Below are 20,840 nucleotides of genomic sequence, written 5' to 3' on the forward strand. Positions count from 1 at the left end.
TTAATTCTAAATGCATTGTTTATTTGTTTTACTGTACCAAATGTATATGATGTTATATAGTAAATGCATTAGTTTACAATGAGTTGGATAAAAGTTCATTATCATGTTAAGGACCTCTCACACACTGTGCACACCTGCCATTATTTCAAAAAGGTCAAAACTTATTGGGGACATTCCATACGATATGCATGCCTCATATGAAAATATTCCACTGCAGTGTTTTAGAGATGTGTGACATTACACTTCTACAGCCCTAACTTCTAATAAGTAGAAAAAAAAATGGCTTTATCTAGGGGACGTCCCATACTGCATCCCTTAAATGTAATTGTTGTCAACAATTTGTCATTACAGTGTCAATCATTGGGTTTTAGTATCTGCTGGAGGGAGTTTAGATGATAGAGTGATCATTGTGACTTTGGTGTAATGCTGCAAGCCTCGAAAGACATTGCGGTGACAATGGCAAAATACAGGAAATCAGAAAAAGGGGAAAACTAAATATAGCTGCAGATTTGGTGTTTTGTAGAGAAGCTGCTTTGTCTAAAAAAGACATTAAATGGTTTCATATGAGCCGGAATGGAAAAAACACTTTCGACCACACACTATTGACACCTCAAACACTCTCGCACTGACTTTCACACAAACATCTTGCAGATACCAGCTCATGCAGAACCTGTTTGCCCAACAGATCAAACCACATGTCTGTACAGATGTGAACCAATGAGACCACAGCAGGGTCTTCGCTTTTGGTGCATCTAAGTTTGCACTGATATGTACACGCATGGTATCTCCAAGACTTAAAGAGTCAAACATACGAAATCTCCAATGGGCCCTATAGGAAGTCAGGAGACTTCTTTTGGAATCCATCTTCAATTACCATGCTTCAAACCCCTCAGAAAGATCCTGCTGCAATGTGGTGATTCACGCTAATCCCAAAACTTTGAGGTTGCTGCAGGAGGTTTCAGAGTTCTTGCACCTAGAGAAGGATTTACGTTTGATCATCTTCTCAAGGCAATAGGTGCATACTCAACATGGTCTTCCTCTTTAACATTCTGTAAAACACACACACACACACACACATGCAATAAGAGAGTGAGAGTGAGAAGCAACTAATAGTACAAAAAAGTGACCCTTAGAGCAGACACTTAAAATAAATAAATAAATAATAAAAAATACTGTGCTGTTATAAAGCAGGTTTGGCTGATTTTATAATTGCATTTGCTTTGGACTGTCATGCAAACCAAAAGTAACGTGCAACGTAGTGACTTTCGTTTCCTTAAGGCTTTAGTTTCCTGTGAGACATTTTATGATAGTGAGTTTCTTCTAAACTGAACAAACACTGTTCGCCACTCAAAACAAACATGTTCAGTCCACTTAAATTTGTAAAATGCAACACAGTCTTCACTGTAAAAAAAAACAGCTGCCAAACAAAAACCGTAATATTACAGTAAAATATCTTAATTCAAATAAAGTGCAAAAACAATAATTTTACAGAAATTTTCATTAAAGGTTTTACAGAAAAAAACATTATTTTACAGATTTTTCCTTGTTTCAATGACAATATTTTACTTTAATTTTACGGTTTTTGTTTGGCAGCCATAGCTGCCAGTCATTTGACCGTTTTTTTTTTTACAGGAGTTTTTTTTTATAGTGTTTTCTATATGGGACTACATTAAGTATTTTGTTAACAACTAACTTGATAGTGCATCTGTAAATAATGATTAAGAAATAATGACGTATAACATTCTCTTACCAAGTTCTGTGCTTTTCTTTTGTAGAAAGTGGGATCAGCATAAGTGATCTCTTCATCATGCGTCTGAACTGTTTTAGAAATAGCAACACCAAGAGATGCATTAAAACAACAAAACTCAATCTTGGCTGGATCCATTTCTTTATGACTTGTGTTGTTATTATTTGGGCTGCCGAGATTAAATCATTAATGTATGCAATTACATAATGAAAAGTGTAACTTTTTTTGAAAAAGCATTAACAACTTATAACTAACACTAAAAGTCCCTAACACAGTATGCTTATCTTATAGAAATATTCCTTGTAACAGATCATTTCTAAATCAAATGCAGACAGAATGTTCAAAGCATTTGCATTCTTTGCAATTGCCATCAAAACTAATCATTTGTACAACAACAGTGCTGTGTCTTTAAACTTTTGATGTCTGAAAAGTTTTTTTTTGTATGACTCAGATTATGTATTTATTATTTGTTATAATGCTTCTTAAAAGCAGTAGGCAACACTTGCCTTCTTGATCACTTTTTCTGCGTCTCCTGCAGATGCAGAAGATCACGACTGTAGCTACAATCAACAGAGATCCAGCAACAGCAGCGGAGATCGGCAATATCATAGATACTGAGTCTGCAACAATGATCATTAATGGAAGTGAATGCATCAGTTTGCTTTACAACAAAAGACTTAGATCACTCAGTAAATAAACTGCTGTCATACCTGCACATGTGTGACAGAGTTTGCTGATGTCCAGATGTCTTGTCTGGTTGCTGATGGGATTGTTGAGCACACAGCTGTAGGTGTTTTTATCCTGATATTCCACCTCCAGAGGTAGAGAGAGACTGATGCTGAGATCAGACACACTGATGCTGGACAATAAACTGTTTCCTTTGTACCAGGAGAGAGTCACATCACTCACATTCACCACAGAACACAACAATGAACAATATGTTGATGTTGTTGATGATGATGATGATGAAGAACAGTCTCTTGTAATGTTAGGAACAGGCAGATGAGCTGGAAAACATAAAAGAATAAACACAAAATTTAAACAAAGCAACACGATAGTCTATTTTTTAGTTCTGGGTGCAGAGTGAGTGTTTAGTGTTTCATTTAATTATGTAAATATAAAATAAGAAATTGAAAAAAATCAGGACAAATACTGTTTCTACTCACCATAGACAGAAACACTGAATTTTTTTGATGTTATTTTCACCCCATCGACCTCTAGTTCATAGAGTCCAGCATGTTGAGTTGTGATGTTTGTGATGGTTAGAGATCCAGTTTGATTGTTCAGTTTCAGTCTGTCTCGGAATCTCCCATCAGGACCATCAAATGTGGAAAAGATTTTAGCTACAAGAAACCTTTTTGCTCCAAAATACCAGAGTATGTCTTCACGTTTGCGTATTTCAGTAACATTAGTGTTTAGAGTGACAGAATCTCCCTCCATTACTGACACTGACTCATCAAACGCCCCTGGAGAACATAAAGAGGTTTTGTCACAGATTAAGCCTCCTGTTGTTTTACAAAGCCTGAAATCAGCTGGTATTTACAATGTATTTAATACATTTACAATATATAACATATAGCGCAGACAGCTCCGATGCTTTCAAATCACTCTTGCACTAATTTAATGTCATACTGAAAGAACACAACAACAGCAGCCAAGAGACAAACTAAAATGTGATATGAACCGATCATTTGGTCTTTAATTTGTTTTGAAATGATCTGCTGTGGAGCAAACTCTGTGTATAAATTTACAAAATATATTGAAAACAAATACCTGATAACGTCAGGGTGAAATTTAGATTAGATATTTAGGTTAGGAGATGAAACAGACTCAATGATTCACTCTCTAATGCACTTAAATATTGAAAAAAAAAAACAACCTAAAATGTAAGAGCTGCACGGTGGTTTCGGCTTTCTACGCCTCCATGGAAAGAACAGCCATTTACATTTACAGTAGAAATTTCCATTGTTTTCTATTACTTTTATGACCTGCTGGAAATGTTACCGTAAATTAAATGATAAAATTCAAAGTTAGATCCCACAATAATTACTCATCCGATGCAGATAGCAGCAAATGAAAATGATCTTTTTTGACCAGTAGCAGCAGCTTTATTACTGTGAAATGGAAAGCAATTAAGCAACGAAAAACTTTTTTATAACTCACCAGTCAGGCGCCACCAGCACAAACAGAATAAAACAAACATGTGAGACATTTTCTTCAATTGTTTAGTGTCCGATCTAATAAAACTATTGACGAAAAACACTCAACCTATAAGTGAATCCACCCACGACAGAGTTTGACCCACCTAGTTCACATGCTGCATTTGCACGTGATGTTATTACTCATCTGGCCCTTATTGAGACTCTTTTAAATTTAATTTGATCTCTTTTTATTGGATGATTTCTTTTCTTTTTTTTTCTTCTTTTTTTTTATCAGTTACACATACGCATATTTTTTCAAAGATAGATCTCAGACTGGTATATGGCTGAAAGTAGAAAAAAAATTCTTGTTGAGTAGATGAATTACATTACATAGACAAAATAAGCCTAACCCTCGTGATTTTGAAATAGTTGCATATATTTATTTCATTTTCAATTGCTGTTTGTGGATCAACAATGTTAAAACTGTCTATAGGTATACTAAGGTTAAGCTTCTGAGTCAAACTGAAAGCTGCTGCGGCTTTTAAAAATGTGGTTTGATCTGTTGGTGGACAAACATCTTGAAGATGAGAGTGTGTATTAATTGCATGTGTGTTTAGTTCATAGTTTGTAGGTAAAGAACTTCTTTCTACCTTGTTGTTATGTGCAGCTTTTTAAGACCCCCCCAGCCAACACACACATTTTATTGCAAAATAATTGAACACTAGCTGTATAATGAGAGGCGTTGTTAACTCTCATCTGTTGTAAGTAAAGGGTGGTGTGAAATTTCCACCCACTATGCAAAAAGACAAAACACAAAAACAACTCAGTGGCCTTTAGTTGGTTTCCAGTGCACTTGCTTATTGGTCAGGTTTGGCCAAAACCAAACTGTAAATATGAAAATAAAAACGTGTGTCCCAGGAAAGGGTATGAATACTTATGCAACGGGATCTTCTCAGTTTTTTTTTTTTTATTATTTCTAATAAATTTGCAAAGTTGTTACAAACCTGTTTTGTGCTTTGTCATTGTGGTGTATGAAATGTAGATTGATGTGGGTAAAAAAAAAAAAAAAAAATTAATTTAAAGCAGTTTAACATAATGCTGCAACAAAACGTGACCAAAAAAATTGCAAGCCACTGTAACTGAGATCATCCTAATAACCTTTAAACGCAGTTTTATACCCACTAGATGGCGCCATTTAGATTTAGTTAAATCTATACAATAGATGTTTTGACCAAAGTAGAACAATGAGAATGTCAGTCAAAAATTTAATTAAAACAATTATCATTTTATCGCTAGTATTAATAACTGTCTGTGTTTTAATAACTGTCTGTATAGATTAAGTTTTTTCTTCAGGTGAGTATGTGTGTTGCCAAGCTGATGGGAATATAACAAGATATAAACACCCGTTTAAATAAGTTTGATATTGTTCAGACAGGCACCAGAAGGCGTCTTTTTTGTATATTCTGTCTGTAGTAGAGATGTGTTTTCGTTCTTTTAGAGAGCGATGTTTTGCTTGGGCTACAAACATCTAGCCTGACAAGCCAGACCCAATTTGCAATTTGTAATTTGCTGCCGCTAGGGGCGCGTCTAGATTCTAGGCTAACAAACATCCATATAATGTGATGATAAGTGTGATGTAGACCACTATGTAATGCGCTTACATTTTCTAAAAAAGATAAAACAAACTGCAGAAAAAGGGGCACACTGAAGGGTGGAATTACTTTAATAATAAAGAATCTAAGTTTCCAAATTAAGAACATTTAGTTAAGTTTCCGGATGATGTGCTATTTGTGAGCAACTAAATTAAACAGCAACAATAGCTCAGACATCACAATAACTGAGAGTTAATGTGCAAAAAAAAAAAAAAAAAACATTAGAAATACAAATCAAAATATTCAATGCAAAGAGGTAAGATAAAATATAAAGGCCCAGGGCATACTGGGACTAAATTTCAGGCCTGGAAATCGCACACTTATCCAGGCCATCCCACACACCCACACCAAATTTTGAAAACAACATTATCATCATCACATTAAAAAAAAAGTTTAAAGCGATTAAAGGATATCTCTTGAACTTTCAATTTGCTTTTTAGTCTCTTTTAATCTCTCTGTCTCCATGTGTAGTTCCTTTAACAAATTTTCTTGTATCTGTCACTTTTTTCATCAACACATCTCCACCTTGTTGCAAAGCAACCACTTCATTGTAATTTGTTAGCACATAGTATAGGCCTACATTTATTTTTGAAAAAATTGAAGAACTGCATTAGGACCATGTGTTGTTGTTTTAGCTTGCCAAAAGTACAATAATATCTACATCTTGAATATATCTTTTACAAAAGAAATCTTAAAACCGAACATGTTTTTGCATTATCATGGGTCATGTTTTGCCCTAAGGAAAATTAACCTACAGCAATATGGTATTATCCTATTGCACAGTCTCTGTTTTATTTGAGAACTTTGTGTAACATAAGCATTCATGAGTTAAGCATTCTGTAGAGCAAAAGTCAAACTATTTCATGTTTGAGTAGGAAATAGGGAGGGGGGGTGAGGGGAACTTCAGCCACATGCTATTCACAACTCTGACAAAAAAAAAAAAAAATGACATCAAACACAAACGTCCAGCAGTATACTTATACTCATACTTATGCACACACAGTCTGTCCAAAAGATCAAAACACATTTCTTTACAAATGTAAATAAAATAATAAAACAGGGTATCTACTCCTTTTGACCAGTTTTTCAAGAAAACTAAACATTTCTCATGGGAATGCAGTACTTTTGTGAGAGAAGCAAAATCATCACCCCATCTTGACATAACGATACTGAGTGAATGCTCTTCACACATAGTATATGTTCATCAAGTACTTCAAATGCGCTAAATCCCAGCCTCAACCCGTTCCAGTACACTCCAGCATGCTTCACCATGCCATAGAATAATCTTTTTTGTCTAAATGGTTCCACAAAAAACCTTTAACATCAGAAGAGCCTTTCTGTTTCACAAAAGATACTTTGTGGCAAAATAAGGTTCTTCAGATTATAAAAAGGTAAGAAAAGAGATGTTTCTTTAAAGTTCCTTTGACTGAATGATTCTTTGTGGAACCAAAAATGGTTCTTCTATGGCATCGCCGTGAAGAACCTTTTAAAGCACCTTTATTTTTAAGAGTGCACTTACATAGCAACCTCTGCATAGAAGCCAGAAGGACATGCTAATTTTAAAGAAAAACATCAGACATACTTAGAGGATTTTTACATTTGAACTTTTCATATATTTTTAATCTTGTTCGGCTCCTCTGGATCTGACGTCATAAACCAGAACAATGACAATAGCCACACCCACCAGAGCAGAGAGCACCAATCGAATCACAGCTTCAGTAGAAACACACCATTGGACAGAATCTGAGGAATAAAAACATCAAATTGAGATAAGATCAGCTCAAACACAGACCAATAAACTAATACACCATAGATGTACCTGCACATGTGTGACAGAGTTTGCTGATGTCCAGATGTTGAGTCTGGTTGCTGATGGGATTGTTGAGCGCACAACTGTAGGTGTTTTTATCCTGATATTCCACCTCCAGAGGTAGAGAGAGACTGATGCTGAGATCAGACACACTGATGCTGGACAATACACTGTTTCCTTTGTACCAGGAGAGAGTCACATGACTCACATTCAACACTGAACACACCAATGAACAATTCTGCTGGGATGATGAACATTGTGAAGAGTTACTGCTGATGACAGGAACAGGCAAACGAGCTGGAAAATATAGAATAGATAGAAATATGGGTTAATGTAATCATCAAACTTATTTTTGGTTCAGACTGTTAAGTAAACCTCCAGAATCTAAACAGATAATAATAAAAATAATAATAATAATAAACACAACAGATTAATTCTCACCATAGACAGCAACAAATAATGTTTTTGATGTTAGTTTCACTCCATTTATGTTTACTTTATAACGTCCAGCATGTTCAGTTGTGATGTTTGTGATGGTCAAAGATCCAGTCTGTCTGTCCAGCTTCAGTCTGTCTCTGAATCTCCCATCAGGAACATCAAATGTGGCTATTTTGTTCTCATTTCGGATTTGAGCTATCACATTGTTTTCAGCTCCAAATTTCCACTCTATATCATTATCTTTAGATATTTTAGTAACATCAGTATTTAGAGTAATAGAATCTCCTTCGATCACTGACACTGACTCACCAAACACTTCTGATGAACAAGAGGTTTTGTCAAAGATTACAACTTGTTGGTTTACAAAGCCTGCAATCAGTTATTAACATTTGCAACAGAGGCAAAACAACATGAGAACTGATATATTTCATCAGACAGCTGTATGCAAACCAATTATTTAGTTGTTTTAAAGTTATCTGCAGTGAAGCAAAATCAGTGTGATTTTTTTTTAATGGACAATATAAAACAGACTAAATCTATACCTATTACAGTTCCTATGCTTTTTGACTAATTCATTTCCATTAATTTTGTAGGTGTTTTTGATTACTGTAGAAATATTTTAAACCGATTTTTAAAAGGATAAAAAAATAAAAATAGACTAATATTTGAAAGCCGGTTAGTAGAAGCTTTTAGTTTTTTAAGCCTCCTCAAAGAGCATAAACAGAGACATTAACATTCACTGCAGACATTTGCTTTCTTTTCTGTGGCCTTTAAAGGGATAGTTCAGCCAAAAGAGAGAGAAAAAAAATCTGTAATCCTTGACTCACCCTCAAGTTGTTACAAAACCTACATATGTTTCTTTTTTCTGTTGACCTCAACAGTATTTTGAAGAATGTGGAAAACCAAAGAAATAAACTGATTCAGGTTTGGAACAACACTGAGGGTGAGTATATCATATAAATCATAACTATACCTTTAATATTGTATATTCATGACTTAACCTGGAAATTTCCATTTAAATTGTATCTTAAAATTACAAACAGAGACCTGAATTTAAAGTTAGTAGATCTCACAATAATTATTCATCAGATAAAAATGATCCAGTAGCTTTATTACTCTGAAACAGAACAAAATATAAGCATTAAAAAGGTTTTATAACTTACCAAGGAAATTCCACCAGCACAGACAGAACAAAACTAACATGTGAGACATTTTCTTTAACAGCTCGGCGTTTGACTATCCTCTAAAACAGTTAAGCTGGTGTGTGAATCCTCCTACAGTTTGACACTCCTAGTTCACACACTGCATTTGCATATTTCATAATGTTTTAATTCATGTGGCCCTTATTAACTTTAACTGTTTCAAATGGATGGATTTTTAAAAACAATTAACACTTTTTGAAAGATTTTCAGTATTAAAAACTAAAAGTCGGATTGGATGAACTACATTTGATATGAAAATGAACCGAACTCTTGTGATTTTAAAACATAGACTTAATGTGTGACACAGACAGTTGATGTTTGTGGAAAAACAAATAAAAAGTTTAAACAATCTTTCATTTCACAGTACATTTTTAATGAAGTTCATCTGAGTCAAACTGAAAGCTGCAGTTTGTTCAGAATTGTGGTTTGATCTGTTGGGTGGACAGACATGCCGGTGTGTGGTTTGAAGGTGAAGAGTGTCTTCCTGTCTTTAGACCCTTTAATCTACAGAAAGAATTATGATGGGAAACTGTTTCTGAAAAGGTAGAGGTAGAGAAATAATAACAAAATGATCATATGTAACTTTAAATGACTTATAATGATTGTCAGTTGTTTGTTTGTAAAATAAATGAATGTTTTAATCTCCTCAAAATTGCACTTGGCTGCCCCCCCCCCCCCCCCCCCCCACCTAAAACCCCTGCCAGTACTGAGACTTCAGGTTACAAGTCTGACTCTACCCATTAGGCCATGACTGCCCCACAAGTGTAAGTATAGGTGTGAAATTTCCACCCTATGTGCCACCTTTAATCTCTTCATGCTGCTGACTTTCTACTGTTTTCATGTTATCGCTAAAATATGTCTTATAATTGTTTCAGTTGGTTCCCAGTGCAGTGACTGTCTAGAAATGGAACTATAGTGACAAGAATCGCGCCATAGTAAATAGTAATAACATGGATGGATCTGCATAAATAGATATCCTATTATAGGGAATATAACATATCCCCTAAACATGCACTTATAACTTATACCTTTATCCTGCACTTGCTGCTATTGCACTCCTGGTTAGACTTAAACTTCATTTTTGTTGCATTGTACTTGTACATGTGTAATGACAATAAATTTGAATCTAGTCTAATCTAAATAAACACAAAAGACACGCAAAGATATCTTTTACATAATCCTGGGAAATTCAAACTGTAAATATTGAGAAAAACAAAACAAAAAAACAAAGTAGGCCTAATACAATTTCAGTCTGTTAGGGTAATGTCACTAGCAGAAAAGAAAACCGAGGAAAATAAAATATACTTGTTGACCTCACTCTTTTGATGTTGTTTTAGCTGTTTCTCAAAACCCCAGCAGATGGCGCAATTTATTAGTTAATAACCGAAGAAGACAGGTGTAGACGTCAGTCAAAAATATCAGTAATTTTAATTGTCTGTATTTATATTTACAGATTGAGTCTGCCTTCAGGTTCTATAGCAAGAACAGTGGTGTTGACTTCAGTAACACAAGCATGACAGATTGGAAAAAGGATAGGCCTACAATTTATTTAAAAACAATTAAAAGATAGAAATATGACAAGTAGCCTATACATGTTTAAATGAATGTGTTATTGCTTAAACAATCATCAGGGCGGCAACGTAATAATTAAGCATCATTTTCCCGTCGGGTGCAGGTTCCAGCAGCGTTATAGCATTAGTAGACCCTGTATGCGATTTTCTCATTTGAACACTAGAGAGCAATGATGTGCTTGTATTACATTTGCTAAAATGTCCAGCTCATGTTGTGTGTGGCTATACTGTAAACCACTGTGTAGAGGACAATATGAGCCACGTTTTAACTTATGTGGTCCCCTCCTCAAGATAATGGAAAATAAGCCAGAAGTACAGTTGAAGTATCTTCAGGATGTTTCCTATCATTCCAAATTATCAAAATGTATCTATGACAAAGGGTTCTAAAATATGGCTATTTTGCCCCAGGTTAAGCTGGCTATGTACATTCAACGATTTTAAGGCTTGATTTGGGGAATGTGGACGATTGGGGAATGTGGCCTGATTCGAGGCAAACGATTTTTGCTCCAAAACTCATCTGTTGTGTGGTGTCATTACAATTATTTAACTGCTCCTAATCAAGACGAAGCGTCCCCGAACTCAAATCATAAATATCAAACATGTTTGATATGTACAACTCTTGATCAGGCTGCCTCTGACGTGATACCCACGATAGCCAATGAGAGTGAGCCACTTACCGGATGTGCTTCTATAGCTGAAACTTGGCAGCCACCAACGAAACAAAAGCAGAATACATCACCTATATTTCTTTTAATACGTTGATTTTCACTGTGAAACAGAACGCGAGTCGGGAAAGCCAACTGACAACGGCGATTTCTCTCCGTTTGTTTTTCTACTCTAGTCACGTTTGATCTCGCGAGTCCGCCTGAGATCTCTTGTCACTGTGAAATCGTTCCTAGTCAACAAGTGTGTGTTCTCGCGGTCTGCTAGAATCATCTAGTGTGCGCTTTCAGAGGATTTTAAGGCTAAAAATCGGTAGAAACTGTCTGCATGTCTGTGGTGTCCCATGGTTTTAAAATCGGTTAAGATTTGAAAATCAATTAGTGTGCAAAAAGCTTATGTTGTATGATGAACCACTAACTGAATCTGAAGGCATGTGAATTAAAGATAGTTTACCTCTGTTAAAAATGTAATAATCAAATTTCATACGTCTGAAACAACATAAAACCAACCAAATGATGTTTACATTTTAGTCTTTAATTGTTTGCATTTGTGAAACAGTACGTATTTTGAAAACCAAAGTTGTAACCTTCCCCAAAACAAACTAAACAGAAAGTTTGTTGAGCAAAATAAAATTAAGCTATTAGAGACTGTAGGTGAAAAGATAGCCCTACACATGGTTATAATGTGGTGAAAATCATATTTTGGTTTGTATCATAGAAGAATTTGGACTTGTATACTGTCCATATTAAATAAATTACAGATCATATGTAGGCTATATATGATAGGGTAAGTGAAAATACTGGCTCAATTTACATGACAGCATTTGGCTCACTTTGCCCCGTATCTGCCATTTTGGGGGGGGGAAATGCATAGTTTTATACATTTCTAAATGCATCAAAAATATTTTTAGACCTAAAAATTTGTACTTTGACAAGACAAAAACAGTTTTTAAAGTAAACAGGTGCCTTCTCCTTTCCACAGACAGAAATGAGGTGTGATTCCAAAATACATGGTCACATGACAGTGTACAGCTGCCAAGGGGTGGGTATATTTACCCGCTCTCCCCCAAATGCACGTAATGCTCAATGAAACTGTCTAAATAAAAATAGATTTTATTAGACTAATTAAAGGGTGGAATCAATTTTAATTAAAAAAAAATACATTTTTAGTACATTTAGTACATTTAGTTCTGAATGCTGTGTTATTTGTGAGGCATCAACGTAAAACAACAATATTTTAGACATGACAATAACAACATAAGAGAGCACAAATGCCAAAAAAGACAGTGTCCTGTATGAACTGTATCATCAATTCAGGCTGATACTGTATTTGATCACCGTTTTTTGGGGACATTTTCATACATAGCCTCCGACCTTGGTTTCTGTAAAAAAAAAAAAAAAAAAAAATGCAAACCAAATGCATAACCTTTACATGAAATCATTTTAAAAATAGTTTTACATCATATTAGTTGAACTACAAAATGTAAAGTGTATAACAGAAAGAACAGCAGTTTTGTTTGTTAACGAACTACTGCTACTACAAAACAGTTGCTCACATTGAGCAGTTGGAGGAAAGGACATCAGTCATCTAGTTCATCACATGACATTTCAAACCGTTAAATCAACAAACAAATTATTTAAGTTCTGAAGGTTTGAACATGGTTGCATTTCACACAAAAGCAACATATTTGTTGCAGCACATCTAAAGCAACCAGCTGCAACCTGAAGCTGCATTTCACCTCAGATGATCATGAACCACAGAGTGGCTACAACTCGAGGCCAGATTTCAGCACGGGTAAACATGATCTGACAACTGTCCTTTTTTCCATTGAAAATCTAATGATATAAAACTAATGGTGTATGATTTATTTTAGAAATACAAACTCAGTTATTTACACTTAGATCTGCCTGTATATTATTTTAAATAACAGATTATTTAAATTAGTAAGCCACAGACCACAGCAGCTTTGGGTTGTAACTTGTAAGGGTAAAAAGTTTTACATGTACAATTCACAACAGTGATCTCATTATATATGTGAACAAAACAAAAGTGTACGGAATACAACTCTCTCCACTGTGGTAAAAAAAAAAAAAAAAAAAACCCGGAGATACAGCCTTTGTTTTGTGTTTGGAGGGCTGCTTCGCAGAGCGAGCTCATGGTGATGCAGGGTTTTTCTGCAAAACTGGGTTACTTTTACACCATTCCTACGGTTTAATATTCTCAGTTATCTCAGAATGCGCCCCAGAATGTCTTTTATTTCACTTACACATTCAATTCAATAAATTTAATTTAATAAATAGATTTAAGCACACAAATGGCATCCAGTATTTTCAAAACAACAACACAAATGTAAATATTTTTGATGACAGCTAAAATTGCTTGGCTATGAAAATTGTATTCTATATTGCAGAAATTACAGTATGCGTGCAAAGAAAATATTTTTACTTTAATTTTTATGCACACTTGATTTAGTATCACACGCTGTTGGACTGCAAATGCAACAGTGGGAAAGTCGTTCTTTGGTAAGTTGCCCTTACCAAATACTCACAATCACTGCTACTCTGTTGTCATTAAAATGCTTGAATATTACATATGGACAAAAAAAAAAACCACCCTACCACTTTTAAGACAAAATTACACTCATTAAAAAAGTGCTGGGTCAAATCCAAAGCCACCTTGTTTTTCCAGTGTCTGAGTTCTACGCAGATTTACAAGTTGACTCTGAACATTGTCTGTTTTTATTTAATTTTTTAAAATTTCATTTCATTTTTTTTTTACAAGCCAAGCAAAATCTTTCCTAAATTAAAAGCAGTGGACTATAGTGTTTTACTGTTGTTTCGATGAGACATGAGCATGCAATGGCACTTTCAGGAGCGATGAAGGCCGCTCGATCATCTGCATATATCGCAAGTCACTTTCATTTTACTCTGTTGCTAAACTAATTTTGAGTTATTATATCTCCAGAGTAACAAGGTGTTTATCTGGGTAGATCGTTTTTCAGAAAATGACGTAGAATAGGGGTTAAGGGGTAACAGCTAAAAGAAAATGAAAAGAGCACAATTAGTTGTGGATGATAAATCACACTTAATAGCACCACTACATGCTCATGTCTCATCGACCACAGCAAATACTTACGTTAATAGTTTTAAATTTAGACAACATTTTATGTGCCTTGTAAAAATGACAATATTGGGTTTGATAGTCACTATTCACTAGAGTTGAACAACTTACTCTATTTACACTGAAATACAAACCCTTCGTGTAGGGAAAAAGCACGCTTAAACTATTCTTTGATCAAAGGTGCTGGCAGTTGGACCGTTAAACCAGCCACGTCGGTTCACTGACCGTCTGATGATCATTAAACATAAGTCTTCAATCAGACTAACTGACTGCTATAACTTTTTGCAACACAGTAGAGAATTATCTTACCTTTTTGTGTGTTTTAGGTTTACACAATGCTGAATCTTCCTCGTGGGTTTGGACTGCTTTAATAATAACAGGTGTGGTAAAAAAATAAAATAAAAAATGTTTTCAGTATTATTTTAACATTTATATTTTAATGTATTTCTACAAATTGATTTATTGCTTTCCTGACCTGTTTTTCTACATTTCTTGCAGATGCAGCACATCATGACGGCAGCTACAATCAACAGAGATCCAGCAGCAACAGATATTAATATGTAAAGTAACGGTAGGCCCTGATCTGTAATGGACAAAATTGGCTATTGGTGAATTGGTTTGTCTGCTCTACAACAAATACTATAAAACTTCAACCCTATATGATCTGTATATCTCACAATATATTTGTTGATGTACCTGAGTGAATTAGACAGAGTTTGCCGATGTCCAGATGTTGAGTCTGGTTGCTGATGGGATTGTTGAGCACACAGCTGTAGGTGTTTTTATCCTGATATTCCACATCCAGAGGTAGAGAGAGACTGATGCTGAGATCAGACACACTGATGCTGGACAATACACTGTTTCCTTTGTACCAGGAGAGAGTCACATTCCCCACATTCAGCACTGAACACACCAGTGAACAATTCTGCTGTGATGATGAAAGATTTTGTGAAAAATCTCGGGTAATGTTAGGAAATGGCAGACGAGCTGGAAAATAGAAGAGAATAAAAAGAAACATGGACAAATATAAACAACCATCTATTTTTTGTAATGTGTTGACAGTCAGTGAGCGTTTCTGTCATTTCAAACTAAAAAAAAAGATAAAACGGTGCAATATTTAAGTCAATGGCAGTGAATGGCGATGATCTGTCAATTTATAACAACATAATTTCATAAACCCTAAAACCATATAGTGACTGTAAAATCATTAAAACAGCTTTACAACTAAAACAATGCAAAAGTTTTAAAATTGCAATTAAAATACAAATATAAAGTTTAAGTCCTCCAAACACTTTTCCTGTTCAGTTCAACTGTAAGCTCCTCAACGTAACCTCTAAACGGGGCACGAGTAATTTACTTTGCATTCCAAAACAAGAATATTTGGATATAAAGGAAAATAAAAAATATGTCCGTACACACCATAAACAGAAACACTGAATGTTTTTGAGGACAGTTCAGCTGCAATTATCTTTACTTTATAGAGTCCCGCATGTTCAGTTGTGACGTTTGTGATGGTCAGAGATCCAGTTTGATTGTCCAGCTTCAGTCTGTCCCTGAATCTCCCATCATTGTATGTGAAGAAGATTCCTGAGGCTTTATTTATTTGAGCTATCAGAGAGTTTCTAGCTCCAAAATTCCATAATATTTCATCATCGTCTTGTATATCTGTAACATCACTGTGTAGAGTAACAGCATCTCCCTCCAACACTGACTGTGTTTCATTCGTCTCAGCAGCGAACGCACCTGCAGAAAACAAACAACAGATTTGTTATCAGTTGTCTTTAATGCACTTTGAAAGTTGTCTCATATAAAGCAAAATAAATATGTGACCCTGGACCACAAAACCAGTCATAAATGTAACTTTGTCGAAAATTGAGGTTCTTACCTCTTCCGAAAGCTGAGTAAATAAGCTTTCCATTGATATATTGTTTAACTATTTGAAAACCTGGAATCTGAGGGTGCAAAAGAATCTAAATATTGAGAAAATCGCCTTAAAAGTTGTCCAAATGAAATTATTTGCAATGCATATTACTAATCAAGTTTTTATATAATTATGGTAGAAAATCTACAAAATATCTTCATGGAACATGATCTTTACTTAATATGCTAATGATTTTTGGCATTAAAGAAAAAAATTGATAATTTTGACCAATACAATGTATTTTTGGCTATTGCTACAAATATACCCGTGCTACTTAAGATTGGTTTTGTGGTCCAGGGTGACAGATAGGGCATGTAAAGGTAATAAAAGCTGAGATTTTTTATGGTTTTGTATGTCTGTGTTTGGGTCAATAAACAGACTGAAAAGAGACCTGAAAAAAACAAACAAACAAAAAAAAAAAAACAGTAGATCTCAAAGCAATATCTCAGTTTATATGGGACGAACAGCACATGCAAATAATTTCCTATTAACACTACAGTGGATTTATTGCTCAAAAATAAGAAGGAACTGTAGCTGTAAGAATTATGTTTTTTAGAACTTACCAGTCAAGCGTAACCGGCACAAACAGAACAAAACAAGCAAATGAAACATTTTCTTTAACAGTTCGTTGTGTCTGATCTAATAACTGCTAACACTCAAAAGGTTTCTCTGGTGTGTGAGTCCTCCTCCAACACAGTTTTTTTTCCTCCCAGCACACACACACACACACACACACACACATGCTGGGTTTACATGTTTTATGGGGACATTCCATAGGCGTAATGGTTTTTATACTGTACAAACCATACTTTCTATGGCCCTACACCTACCCTACACCTAAACCTAGCCCTCACAGGAGATCGTGCAAACTTTTACTTCCTCAAAAAAACTCATTGTGCATGATTTATAAGCCTGTTTCCTCATGGGGACCTAAGAAACATCTGGTCCCCACAACGTGATGAATACCAGGTACACACACACACACACACACACACACACACACACACACACACACACACACACACACACACACACACACACACACAAACACACTAAATGTACGTTAATCAATCAATCACTGTACAGTAGCTTATAATATAAGCCAAAAAAAAAAATTCTAACGTTAACTGTTAATAGTGGGACATTTTTTATCAAAAAATTTAAATGGAAAACATTTGAAAAACATTTTATCATTTAAAATGCCATGCTTGACTGTGTTAAGTACGTAAAAGTAGAAGAGTAGAAAATGTTGTACGTGATTATTAGAATTCAATGTTGAATTTAATGATGAAATAAAATAAACTGGTTTTGCATCACCAGTCAGAGGTGTGACTCTATAGCAGCTCATTTTCTGAGTCAAACTGAAACCTGCTGTGGTTATTTTTCTTCGGTTTGATCTGCTAGATGGACAAACAGTTTGTGCATGAGAATGGCTATTTGTTTGATGTGTATTTAAGATTGTTTTCTGTCCTGCTGTTATGAGCACATATGTGATACTCTCAAAGAGCAGCTTTGCAGTGTAATAAAGTGAATTCCATGAGAAATTAAACCTTATGACACTGCTAAGCCATTAAAAAAGATAAGAAAAGCTGTGAGGCGTTTCAATGTCATCAGCACTGTAAATCCTTTTGTTTATATATTTTGGCTTTAAAAAAATTCTGTGCATTTATAACACTATACTTTAGTGTATACTATAGATCAGCAGTATTAAATGCGAGGGTGTTTCTAGGGGCGGTAGGGATGGTAAATTTGACCTCATTCTGTCTTCTGACTGCCATTATAAGTCTCTCTCAAGTTTTAATGTTTTGCTATTTAGGTACAGGGGCGATTCCAGGATTTGCAGTCCCATTCTGCACTCAAAGTTAACCCAACTATGATGACTTCCACTGCTGAGAAATCCAGAAATGTACAAGTCTTGGTAGGAGAGATGCCACTGGAAATTAGAAGAAAATAATTAATTATTAATTTATCTCCAGGGGCATAAAGATGAACATCCTACAAACGTGGTCTTACAGAATTGTTGGGAACAAAATGTAAGATGTGCAACAAATTTTGGGTGGTGTAGTAAAGTTTATGCAGAAGAATTACAGGTAAATAATATCAAGATGAGTCTAACAGTTGTTATTCAGGAATATGGACCATTGGTTTGTATAACACCTCAAGTAGATTTGCATCTGTTGGAGGTTAAAAGATCAGAAAGAGAAGTTGACTTGATATCTGCATTTTCAGAATACAATACAGACGGCTCAAAAGTTCCAAAACGTCGAACAACTGGGGCTGCTTTTTTAGTCCAAGTTACTGGTAATCAGTGGATCAGTGAAGTAAAGCAAACTAATCATTTGGCAGTTTATACTGTAGAAATGAAAAGAATGCTCTTGGCATTACAGTGGGTAGAGGAACAAAAACCTGAGATTGTTTTTATTTGTTCAGAATGATACATCAACCAGTTTTATGTGGGTTCCAGCACACATAGGTATAAGGGGAAATTAAGAAGTTGATAAATTAGCAAAACAAGCTTTACAGAAAGAAACAATGGAGTTTCAAGTTCCATTAAGTAAATCAGAGAGGAAGCTTTTAATCTGGAATAAACTGATTGAAGAATGTCAAGAGTAGTGGAACAATGGAATAAAGGGGAGATTCCTTTACAGATAAATAAGCAAGGTAAAACAAAATATAAACTGTAGCCTATGGGTAAGTCAAGGAAAGAAGATTATCTTCAACAGAATATTGTTGGGCACTCAAATTTAAATAGCACACTTAAAATAATAGGGAAAAGCCCTAATGTGAACACTGTAATGTTGAATATAGGAAGTACGAACAAGAAAGAGGAAAATGATGGAAGAAATAAGGAAGAATGTAAATCAGGAATTACATTTGAAGGTTTTAGTAAAATGGGAAAGTGAAATGAATAGTAAAGTCTTATTTGATTTTATTAGAGAGACGGGTTTGGTGATTGTAAACTTCATATCCAGAGCAGAGGGTGGCGGTAATGCACCTATATAAGTTAATTGCCAGCCGCCGTTAAAAATCAAGAAGAAGAAAAAGAAGAATTCGGAAATGTTTTGATAGTTTTTTTGCGGGAGTGTATCCTTAAGACGTTATCATGTAGGCTACTTACGCTCCAAAAAGACGGGGTTGCGCGCTGTTTTTAAATGTTATTAGGTGGTCAGCGAATCCTAACCATGAACCGTCATACAGTTTCATTAGACACGTTTAGCAAAACACCAGTAAAAGCTCCGACACAGTGCTTGAATTTAATAAGTGCTGTTTTACTTTCGCTTTAAACCTACCGCAACATTTTATTCGATATAATCTGCGTTTCCAGCATAAATGTGATTAAGAAAGATGCTTGCTTTTTTGGCAGGGTTTTACTGCCTATCTCTAGTGCATGGTAAGATGTTTGTTAAGCGGCTAAAACAGCAAACTTGTCTTAGTTTCATTTTGTATCAGTTTTTAGGCTTATCACTTTCTACCCAACTGTATTATTTAAATTATTGTTTTTGCTATATTACTGCAGCTATTGGTGTTTTAAGTAGTTGAGGGTTTAGTATGGCATATTTCTGGCTTCATGCATGTTTCTGAGGGTGTGTAAATAAATATGGTAGTTAAAATGATGTTGTCAAAATCACAGCTCTTATATGAATTTATTTAAAACTTTAAGTCTTGCTACCACAGATATTATTTATAACTGACTGCTTTTTCTCCAGGTGTGTCTGGTGATGATACAGACAAAGTGTTTGTGTCAGCGCTGGAGGGAGATTCAGTCATTCTACACACTGACAGAAAAAAAGAAGACAGAATGACATGGTATTTTAATAACATTCGAGTAGCTCAAGTCATTGGAGATCAGAGTAAGATCTGTACAGATGCTCAGTGTCCTCTGAGATTCAGAGACAAACTGAATCTGACAGACAGATCTCTTATGATCACAAACATCAGCACCACAGAAGCTGGAGTTTATAAACTACATATCACCAGCCGTAACATCGAAAAGACCTTCAGTGTGATGGTCCATGGTGAGTCATTTAGTGTTTTAAAACAAGGTTATGTATCTTTAAGTCACATTAATGTGTTTATTATGTCATAGCAGTGACTTTTTTTGTGCATCCGTAACATAGATCACATGCTGCTTGAATTGCAGAATTAATTCAGTTGACATGACTAAAAAGTACAATAACATTGCAAACCAGCATATATTTTGCGAGCTGTGAATAGTAGTTTATAATTCAGATGTTGGTTTGTGTTTCAGATGTTCCTGCTGCTGAACGATATCAAATGCAGAGAAAGTCAGTGAAGGAGGAAGAATCTGTTACTTTAGATCCTGGAGTAATAAAAACAAATGAAGAGATGACATGGTATTTTAATGACACTCCTATAGCTGAAATCAAGGCCATTAATACCAGTACAAATGTTTCTACTGTTGCTGATGAGACATTCAAAAACAGACTAAAGTTGGATCAACAGACTGGATCTCTGACCATCACAAATGCCAGAACCACAGACTCTGGACTCTATAAACTAGAGATCAACAGCAGCAGATTCAGCATCATTAGGAGCATCAGTGTTACTGTCACT

The 20,840-nt window shown here is 35.1% G+C and overlaps 2 protein-coding genes across 2 annotated transcripts; both read right to left on the bottom strand.

The window, feature by feature from the left end:
- Window positions 1-995: 995 nt before the first annotated feature.
- On the bottom strand, window positions 996-16,877 carry LOC141337980 (SLAM family member 5-like). The gene is made up of 6 exons (XM_073843554.1): window positions 16,829-16,877; window positions 15,764-16,087; window positions 2,458-2,754; window positions 2,254-2,367; window positions 1,751-1,818; window positions 996-1,049 (listed from the first exon to the last, which is right to left on the bottom strand). The coding sequence occupies exons 1-6, from the start codon at window positions 16,875-16,877 to the stop codon at window positions 996-998; spliced, it is 906 nt and encodes a 301-aa protein (XP_073699655.1).
- Window positions 7,159-12,075, bottom strand: LOC141338864 (SLAM family member 9-like). Its single transcript, XM_073844479.1, has 4 exons — window positions 12,057-12,075; window positions 7,792-8,106; window positions 7,360-7,647; window positions 7,159-7,283 (listed from the first exon to the last, which is right to left on the bottom strand). The coding sequence occupies exons 1-4, from the start codon at window positions 12,073-12,075 to the stop codon at window positions 7,159-7,161; spliced, it is 747 nt and encodes a 248-aa protein (XP_073700580.1).
- Window positions 16,878-20,840: the final 3,963 nt, after the last annotated feature.

The sequence above is a fragment of the Garra rufa genome, chromosome 7 (genome assembly GCF_049309525.1).
Source record: "Garra rufa chromosome 7, GarRuf1.0, whole genome shotgun sequence".
NCBI lineage: Eukaryota > Metazoa > Chordata > Actinopteri > Cypriniformes > Cyprinidae > Garra > Garra rufa.